Source organism: Diabrotica undecimpunctata, chromosome 1 (genome assembly GCF_040954645.1).
Source record: "Diabrotica undecimpunctata isolate CICGRU chromosome 1, icDiaUnde3, whole genome shotgun sequence".
In the NCBI taxonomy this organism is placed as follows: domain Eukaryota; kingdom Metazoa; phylum Arthropoda; class Insecta; order Coleoptera; family Chrysomelidae; genus Diabrotica; species Diabrotica undecimpunctata.
Genome location: NC_092803.1, coordinates 34,546,380 through 34,556,886, shown reverse-complemented (window position 1 = coordinate 34,556,886; position 10,507 = coordinate 34,546,380). Strand labels below are relative to the sequence as shown.

The 10,507-nt window shown below is 31.6% G+C and overlaps 1 protein-coding gene across 1 annotated transcript; it reads left to right on the top strand.

The window, feature by feature from the left end:
• betaggt-I (geranylgeranyl transferase type-1 subunit beta) lies at positions 1 to 6,561 on the top strand. The gene is made up of 5 exons (XM_072540368.1): positions 1 to 206; positions 266 to 390; positions 628 to 795; positions 1,616 to 1,779; positions 6,006 to 6,561. Exons 1-5 carry the CDS (start codon positions 97 to 99, stop codon positions 6,474 to 6,476), a joined length of 1,038 nt encoding a protein of 345 aa, XP_072396469.1. The 5' UTR covers positions 1 to 96; the 3' UTR covers positions 6,477 to 6,561.
• Positions 6,562 to 10,507: the final 3,946 nt, after the last annotated feature.

The following is a 10,507-nucleotide window of genomic DNA, read 5'->3' as shown; positions in this document are numbered from 1 at the left end:
TTAAGTTGTCAAAATCAAGGTAATGGGGGGCGTGGACTAGGACTTGCAAGAATTAAATTAAATTTCTTTAACTATTTTGTTTATAAAAAAATTATAATGGAAACAGAAAATATTCATAAATTTGCCCCAGAACTGCACAAAAAGTATTTATTATTTATATTAAATGGTAAATTGCCATCATCTAACAGCTCAATGGACACAAATAGGTAAATTACAATTATCCTAATATATCCTTAGCAACCACAAATGTATCAATTTTTTATAGATCGGTGCTTATGTACTTTGCTGTATCAGGCTTGGATATATTAGGAGAAATTGAGAATATTCCAAAAGAAAGAAGACAGTCAATTATAGAGTGGATATATTCCTTGCAGGTTGTTAATGAGGAAGGTAAGCTTCAATCAAAAAGCAGACTTAACAATATATTCATACATCATATCTTCTGTAGTATTAGTATTTGTGTTCGTAGAAATTTAAAATTTATATATTTAAATCAATCTTAGTTGTGTAATTAACAAAACATTTGGTTGCCTGTAAACACAGCTATGTTTTGTGTTTTTCTATAGGCCTCCAAGTATTTTTCTGGTATCAGTCTTTTAGGAATCTTTCAAAAGTGTTTATTTTTAGAACTAGTAAGTGGTTTTCAAGGATCAACAACTCTAAATACAGTTAACAATAAAAAAACACATGGTATTTATAAATGGTCCCATATAGCCAATACCTATGTATGTTTAACAACTTTATTAATACTTGGAGATGATTTGAAAAAAGTCAATAGGCAGGCAATTTTAAATAGTAAGTAAATATTTAGTTTCTTTTCTATTACATATATTGTTTACAATATAGTCATTGATAACTGTGGGATGGTCAAAATATTTTGAAAAATAGTTTATATCCTGACTGCATTTTACATAGAAGGTCTTTGCATTTTTTATTATAGCCAATTGCAGGTTCTGCTAGTTCTTTAATTTTGTTCTGAGTACCTAGAGTCCCTAGAACAGGTGGTGAATCAGATAGAATTATGAAATATATAATATATTATATATAAAGAACCACCTTTATCTCAGTATGTTTGCCTACAGTGTCTTCAAAGGGCAAACCATGTATTTAGGATGGAAGAATACAGGCTTCCAAAAAACACTGTTAAATGCAAGAATGCAGGAGACCTATTGGAAGACTAAATCTCCTTGGCAATTGATAGTTGAGGAGAATGGCTATAAACTGTAATGAATGGAGAAGTTTGATAAGGGATTCCAGGGCTTGAAGTGGGTTGTAGAGCCATAGGATGAATAGATGGATGGGTGCTTGTACATATTGGTCTAAAATTATTTCTTCCTGATATTTTGTTTGTAACTGTAGCAGTTCCGAGGTATATTTTTCCTGTAATCCAAAATATGAGATACAGCATCTTACGTTTCAGGGCAATATAATGGGCCAAATGTTTTCTGAATAATTTCCTGGTTCTGGAATCAACTAGAATTGTTTGGGTTTTTGTGAATATAGAAGCTCAATGTGTGAAGTTGCCAAATGGAGATTTCTAATCTAATTTACAATTATTTTCAATAACCATAATAAAAATTAAGATGCCCTTACACATTTAATATTTTAATTGTAGGTCTTAAAACATTACAGTTACCAGATGGATCATTTAAAGGTGCTAAAGATGGAGTAGAAAGTGATATGAGGTTTTTGTATTGTGCAGCATGCATTTGTTACATGTTGGATGATTGGAGTTGTATAGACATAGATGCTATGGTAGATTTTATATTGAACAGTATTGTAAGTATTTTGTAGGTGGATAAATTAATATCTAGTATATTTATGAATAATATAAAAATAAAAATAATTTAAAAATGAATAATATAAAAATGCTTCATTTATTTTATACTGACTGTAATATTACTATTATTCAACACTACTTAAAATTAGTAAAAGTAAATTATGATATTTACAAATTAAAAATGTAATGATGTAAAATGAAAAAATGTAAAATTCGGTAAGATAGTTTCGAAACAAATTCAGATTTCTGCTTTAATCTGGAGCCTTCTAAAAATTGCAAGGCATGGCCAGACGATGATAAAGATGTTAATAGAGACATGGGGAATCTAAAATTTGCATTCCACGACATGTCTATTCATCTAAGCAGAAATCCTTAACGAATTTGTTTCTCGTACTCATACAGAGTAGATCCGAATAAAATGAAAACAAAACTCTATTAACATCTTTATTATCGTCTGGCCATGCCTTGCAATTTTTAGAAGGCTCCAGATTAAAGCAGAAATCTGAATTTGTTTCGAAACTATCTTACCGATTTTTCTATCAGATGTCGCTATTGCGTCCATAACGAAGCCATGTTATTGTTGCTTCCTTATAAGACAGAGAAGATTATTAATAACGTTAAGAACGGCTATGAATAACTATTCTGATGAGACTTATCAAGTCGAAATACGTATCAATAGATACATAGACGCTTTGAACGTGAAATCAAATCTTTTCTGTCTTTTTCATTTTATTCGGATCTACTCTGTATGAGTACGAGAAACAAATTCGTTAAGGATTTCTGCTTAGATGAATAGACATGTCGTGGAATGCAAATTTTAGATTCCCCATGTCTCTATTAACATCTTTATCATCGTCTGGCCATGCCTTGCAATTTTTAGAAGGCTTCAGATTAAAGCAGAAATCTGAATTTGTTTCGAAACTATCTTACCGATTTTTCTATCAGATGTCGCTATTGTGTCCATAACGAAGCCATGTTATTGTTGCTTCCTTATAAGACAGAGAAGATTATTTTTCACGTTAAGAACGGCTATGAATAACTATTGTGATGAGACTTATTAAGTCGAAATATGTATCAATAGATACATAGACGCTTTGAACGTGAAATCAAATCTTTTCTGTCTTTTTCATTTTAAATGTAAAATTGTTTGTGATGCTTCCTTAATTCAGAATTGATTCTGCATTAGTTGTAGCCTCTCTTTTACTTGTAAGATTTTATAAGTTGGAACTAAGAATGGGAGGATACCACAGGCTAACATCACTCCGTTTTTGCAGTGAGATTTCTCATGCATAAGAAATTTAGATGTTAAAAAATTCTCCCATTTAGCTAAAATTGAAAAATTTAAGAAAGGGTATTAAAGAAATTCCTATGGAAATAATAACCTTATTACTTAAATCAAAAGTCAAATCCAGAATATTTACACCCAAATACAATAAATTGAAGGAAACCCACAATAAAATACAGATAAATAATTGCAAAATGAGATAAATAACAAAAATATAGAGAAGTACTAGAACAAACCCTGAACTCACAAACGGGATGTATTGAAGTAAAAATACTCTTGGGGGTAGAAAACTACAGAAATAATTACCAAAACAGCTGATAAGAAATATGAAAACATTAAAAGAAAGAACGCAAAAATGTGATGATACAATAAATATTGAAATCAACTAGAAAAAAACTCAAATAATAAGGAAAATATGGTTATGAATGAAAAATAAAGAAGACAAAAAGTTGATAGGACGAAGAATGTTGAAATCTACTGGAAACAAAAAGAAAATAATAAGAAAGACAAAATTACATAAACAAACAACCAGAAGTAGAAGGTAATATGATGACTGCCGAAAAGAAATAAGAGAATTAATAAGAAAAAAGAAAAGAAATCATGATCAATAAAAAATTGAAGCAATAGAAAGAGATCAACCTAAGTCTAGTTCTATAGAATAGAACAATTGCCTCAGAGAAAGGAAATTGCATAACCAACACTAAGGAATAATGAAGGCCATTTGATACACAAAGAGATAAAACTCTTGGAAGAATGGATACAATATTTCAAGCACTTTCTTAATATAATATCAAAAGAATCGTACAGAGAAGAACTCTACAGTGGATATGCCAATCAAAGAACTCCCATTTGAAGAAATCCAGAAGGCCTTAAACAGACTAAAAAACCACAAAGCTCTTGGGACTGAAATACCAGCAGAATTCCTAAAATATGGCGGAAAAGCACTGTGGATAGATAGGAGGATAAAAGGATAGATATTTAACAGACCTATGTATAACATCTTCATAGATTTTCAAGTGTATATCGAGAAATCAGGTGTGAAAGTTGGAATGCAATAGTGGAGCTCTCAGTAGCAAAGAAACTCTTAAGGTGGAGTATCATAAATATATGTGAATAATAGACTATTTAGCAACTTTGAAATAAACAGTGGACTGAAGCGTGATGATGCTTTAACACTGTCATTTTTTAATCTTGTATTAGAAAAAGCTGTGAGATTAACTAAAATAACAACAGCACTACTAACTTCTCAAGATTTAGAGAGCAATAGGAAAAAGTTGGACTGAAAGTCAATGAAGAAAAAATCAAATAGATGTGCATGAACATAACAAAACAAAACATCCACAGTCAACACCCATAATTTGAAGTTAAACGTTTCAAATATCTTGCAGCAATAATTATGGCTGAACACGATATCATTGAAGAAATAATAAGCAGAATTGAGGCTGCAAACTGCTGTATGTTCTACAATGACCAACACAAGTGAAGAAAAAGAATAAAAACATATACTCAAATAAACTAAACTTGTAAAATTAGTTAGGGATGAGGTTCCCACAGGAAAAAGGTCACTTGGGTGTTCCAGAATGCAATGGAAAGACAACATACAATCAAATATCTGAAAGATGAACATTTCACTTGACTATAGAGTGAAGGAGCTTTAGTCTTTCAACAGGTATTTAGAGTGAGTTCACAATCTCATGGACCCGACGTATTCATTTTATGATGTCAATCTACGAATGAAACAATGAAATCAGGCATTGCTGAAAACATTTAATTCTGTGTTCTCAGTGCGTTCTCATAGCAAAAAAGAGTCAAACTAGTTTTTGCATAATTAAAATAGTTGGAGTATTTTTATTGTTTTTCTGCTACCAGTTATGTTTAATACTTTACTGAGATACTAAAAATGTAAGTTAAATTATGTTTATTTTAATACTTTTTGCAAATAACTGATATATTTTGTACACACTTATGAATGAATGAATTGAAAAGAAAATTTTTTTAAAAGTGTATTTAATGTGTACTTAAATTTACTAAGTGTACTTAAATTTAAGTGCATTTAATTTCTCGAGTGTTTAAAGCCGAAAGCACGTAGCTAGAAATTAAATGCTTTACATTTTTTTAAAGTACTTTTTTTTGGTCAATTCATTTAACATTTTGCAACTGGTGCCTCAGAAAGTACAGTGAAGAGTGTAATTAAGGAAGGTAAAAGCAAACCATTAAAAAAGTTCTCCTAATTTATTTAAACAAATTGCATAAACAATTTTTTCTGCCCGGCCCAATTTTTTTTAGATTTTTTTTGGATCATTCTGAACAAAAAGATCTGTTGTAATTTTTCTCTTAAGTTAATCGTTCTAATTACCCAAATTCAAGTTCAAACCATGTTCTATTAGTTTCCGATAAGTATTTTGGGCTTATTTGATTTTAAAACATTGTTTTTTAGTCTATAGCAGAATGGCGCTCATTTGTACAATAAAAATTCAAACTAGGAATAATTTGTAGCAAATCTTGTTTCTCTTAAGCCCAAGCGTCCGTCCTGTCATAAGCGTTTCATTAACAAATAAAAAACAATGTTTAAGTAATATCAAATAAGCAATAAAATACTTATCGAACACTGATAGAACAAGGATTGAACTTGAATTTAGGCATTTGGTGAATTCAAGAATATTTTTACTTGTTCGGGCAGAAAAAATAAATTAGGACACTTTTCGTATGGGCGATCTCTTGAACCTTATTGTGATATCTCATGAAAGTAAAAATTCATGCAAAAAAATCTCATGGAAATATTTTTCCGAACGAACCTGAGATTTTCGCCTTGTCTAAAGATATTTTGCAGAATTTCAAATCAAAATCCTATCATAAGTTGATTTGTTATTGTGTTATAGTGTTTTTTAGATGACATTTTATTTAGAGTTATTAAGTTTTTAACATATTTATTGGTTTCAGTCATATGATGGAGGAATTGGTCAGGGACCAGAACTGGAATCACATTGTGGCTCAACATTCTGCGCAGTCGCAGCCTTAGCTTTAAGCAACAACCTAGACAAACTATCAAAAGCACAATTTAATGCATTAAGGCGTTGGCTTTTGTTCAGATTTGATGGAGGATTTAGTGGTAGACCCAACAAACCTATCGATACATGTTATTCCTTTTGGACTGGTGGAGCCTTGAAGATTTTGAATGCCTACGATTTTATTCATAATAGCAATAACAATCAATTCGTTCTAATGACCCAGGATAGGTATGGCGGTTTTTCCAAGTGGGTAAATGTAGTACCGGATCCCATGCACACATATCTTGGATTAGCGGGCTTAAGTCTAATGGATTTTTGCGGTTTGAGTGAAATGTACTGTGAATTAAATATTACTAAAAGGACATTTGATCATCTTACAGATATTCAGGGGACAATAAAGTAGTCTTAGAAGATTTTATTTTAATAAGAAGAAAATGTCAGTTTTTATTGATTAAATTTCAAACACAAAATATTTTGTAAAATTTGAATTTTTGTTTTTATTCTTATTATTACCTATTTTAAAAGAGTTTGAGAGTTCCTAGACTCACCTAATACGACTTAGATCATATTTGCAAGTCTTGATATATTTCTTCAATTTTAGATAGTAAATAAGATAGTAAATAAATATTTCAAATTGAGTTTTGGACTATCCGGAGATCACAGTGCTGTGTGTTGACTGGTAATATCATCTTGGTACATCTTATCATCTGCGAGTCAGTATCAGATGGTATCAGTATACATCTTTGAACCCATACGTAAACATACTAGTATCTTTTTTGCACCATTAAAGCGATAAGAAAACTCAAAGCAGTCCAAATTTCATACAAATTGTCAATCCAGAATAGGCAACCAGTATCACTTTATGATGTATAACTGATGTTAAATCAATAGGCGACATCATTGGATCGAAGAACAACAGAATAGGCATTTATTTAAATAACATAATATGATAATATAAACGTTGATAAACTAATAGAGAACAACCCCACAGTAGAAAGTAATTTAGAATTTCCCATAAGAAGACTGGTAACACTTGCTAAATGAGTCATACTATCCAATATCTGTCCATCCATACCTCACACACTTCTAAAAACTGCTCTAAAAGACATTGGTCTCCAATTTACATCCCCCATTTAATTTCTAAAAGCTGGTATTCCCGGCGACGAAAATGGTTACATCCTTTCTTTAGGCATACAAGCATATATTATTCTTCCCAAGGATGATTTTGATCTACAAACGTCAATTTTAATCTTTTTTGAAAATAACGATCATCGAATATTTCTTTCTACAGAGAAGATGCAATGTTTTCTCTGTAGACAGACCGGTCAAATAGCATTTGGAAACAGTAATACACTAGATGAAGCTAAACGTTTCACAAACAATGTCGATTCTCTTATATCTGATCTGATTAGTATATACGCAAATCTAGATGACAGATCTTACCTCTGAATTCTCCCCTGTTTTTTCTGTCTATTGAATATATAGGCATCACATTATCTAGCTACGGAAAGCTCGAAACTGAAGTGGAAGATAAAGTGAATAGAGCAAACAGAGCCACAGGCTGCCTGAATGAAACAATTTGGAGAAATAAAAATATCGGGAAAGAAACGAAAGGCAGAATTTACAAAACAGTCATCAGACCAATAGTGACATACGCGGCAGAAACAAGACCTGACACAGAGAGGACAAAAAGGATGTTAGAAGCAGCAGAGATGAAAACACTTAGAAAAATTGATGGTATGACACTATGGGACAGCTACAAGTACAGAAATAAAACGTAGATGCAGGGTGGAGAACATCAAGAACTGGGTAAGAAATAGAAGAGTAGAATGCAACGATCATATAAGCCGAATGACAACAAATAGAGTAATAAAGACGGCAAGAGACGGTTCCCCAATAGGAATACTCAGTAGAAAGACCACGAAAACAATAGAACGTCAACTTACTGGAGGCACATTGAAAAACAGACAGAGTCATGTCTATATATAAAAAAATAAGAATACTTTTTCTGTCTCCCTTCCCAGAAAAACTTCACCCAATTTCATACACATTTTCTAAAAAACTTCATTGGTTCCCATTTTATCAGAACTTCTCACCTGCGAGCAAATAGGATATCAATCTTCAGCTACTCCACAGAGGGTAGACACCAGTCTTGAAGCTATAGCAATAACCGCTTGGTGACCATATAACATCATAATATGTAACTTATACATTCCTTACAAATTGCAAATTACAATCTCTCTCCAACTAAAGTCACAAATTTAATAAATTAGCGTCCAACTCTATTTATTCTAGTCAGTGACTTTAATTGCCATAGTCCTGTGTGGGAGTCCAAATACACATCTGCGAGTGGCAAGTTAATTGAAAACGTGATAAATGATTTAAATATAAATGTTGTAAATAAAGGTAGCCATACATATTTTCATGTCCAATCTGGTAGCACATTCTCTATTGATCTAAGTATTTGTGACCCTGGTTCTGCTTCTCTCCTCTCCTGGTATACATTGGACGACTTATACAATAGCAACCACTATCCAATCATCATCTCTAATAATATTTAAAGCGAACTGGAATCATTTTAGCGAATCTGTTAGGGAAAAAATTTATCAGATCTTGTTTGATATAAACAAAAACGTGGAAATTTTTACTAATTGTTTGATCTCTTCAGCTGAACAATGGATTAGCACATACACTACAAATTTCGCAAGGAAAAGAGCTGTTCCATAGTGGAATAATGCCTGCAAATCTGAGGTAAGAAAATGTAAAAAAAACTTAAAATAAATACCGAAGAACACGCAATGAAACAGATCTTATATACGTCAAAAAATGAGAACCATATCGAAACGTACCCTCACGGATTCGTGGAAAAAATACGTTAGCTCGAAAAACTCGTAACAGTGATCCCTCTCAAGTATGGAATAAAATCGGACAAATGAAAGGACACAACAAACACCTTGTTTGGAAAAGTGTTCAAGACTTATTTAAATATTTTATTTTTTATTATTCAGAATATGACCTTATTTAGTTTTAAATCTTTTATTTAGTTATAATACATTAGCTAATTATAATATGGCTTTAGCTCTACATCTTTTAAATTCTCGAACTCAAATTGGCTGATTAATTATTGTCAAGTTCTGAGAATTCACATGTCTGGAAAACAACATGTTTTTGGGAAACTATTTATCAACCCAAAACACTTCAGAGTCCTTAAGGAAACGTACCCGTCCTTTGTGTAGAAAGTTTAAAATGTCATTTTAAGCTTAATTTATTGCTATGAGCGGAGGTCCTAAGAACAAAAGAACCACCCTAGTCGACTTTGGTACATACAAATTTTTCTTTCGTATGATCGGTCACTCTGCAACAACTTGTCGCGAAAACAAGCATCAAACAAACATTAAGTGTGCGTCCCGATTACTCTTAGACTCCGAGCGGTGCCCCAGCCACAGACGCTGCATTCATAAAAGATAAGTGAATCTCATATAGAATTGACAATAAGTTATTAAGTCTGCCAATTGTTATTTCAATTACAACATTTTATTTTACAAATCCATTTACACATATTCCAATTTTCGTTATTTTAAATTAAATATTAACCAGCGACCTCATTAAGTTTTATACAAAACACACTTCATATAAAATTCCTGCACTTAACAAGAAAATAAAGTTTTTACAGATGACCAGGAAATTAAAAAAAAATTGATGAATAATTTAGCAACAAGACGAAAAATAAAAATATATCATTAAAACAACAAACATCCACAATAACTTACGCAACAAATTCCAATTATATAAAGTGCAGAAATCTTCCATTTTCTTTTTTAGAACTCGAATTTGCCATTGCTACTTTAAAAAAATTATCAGCAGGACCCAATATTATGATTCGCTCAATTTTCCTCAAGAATTTACGTCGAAATACACAATCGAAACTACTTGAGCTCTATAACATTATAGGACAAGCCAAGAATTTCCTTTTTTTGGCAACAGTTACTTGTAATTCTAATCGAGAAGTTTGATTCACTGTATGACACGGTAAATCTTTCATACCAATCTCTTTGACATGTACATTGTGTAAACTATTTGGTATCTTGAAAAGCAATGTTTTTTTGATAAAGCTCAATCAGAATTTAGAAAAAATCGCTGTACATTAGTTAACTTCGTCATTATCTTACAATCTGAAATTGCAAACGGCTTCGACACAACAAGGATCTTATTGCAGATCTCTCGATATTATACAGTGGCTCACAGTTTAAATGATGCAGTCGCTACTGAATGAAACTAGCTTGTGTCAGTGGCTCAATATTTATTAGAAAACAAATTACATACTGAAATTAAATTACTATACAGTAATTTACTATAAGTCTTCTACAATTTAGGCATTGGAAAAATGAATTTAAAAGGGATGTTCTTTTACATGGTCGACCAACCAGTATTTTA

Bases quoted from the DNA above. Each gene is read 5' to 3' on its own strand.
- betaggt-I (XM_072540368.1), top strand. From the start codon at position 97: ATGGAAACAGAAAATATTCATAAATTTGCCCCAGAACTGCACAAAAAG. The intron at 391-627 runs GTAAGCTTCAAT...GTTTATTTTTAG, and splicing joins GCAGGTTGTTAATGAGGAAG to AACTAGTAAGTGGTTTTCAA. The intron at 796-1,615 runs GTAAGTAAATAT...TTTTAATTGTAG, and splicing joins TAGGCAGGCAATTTTAAATA to GTCTTAAAACATTACAGTTA.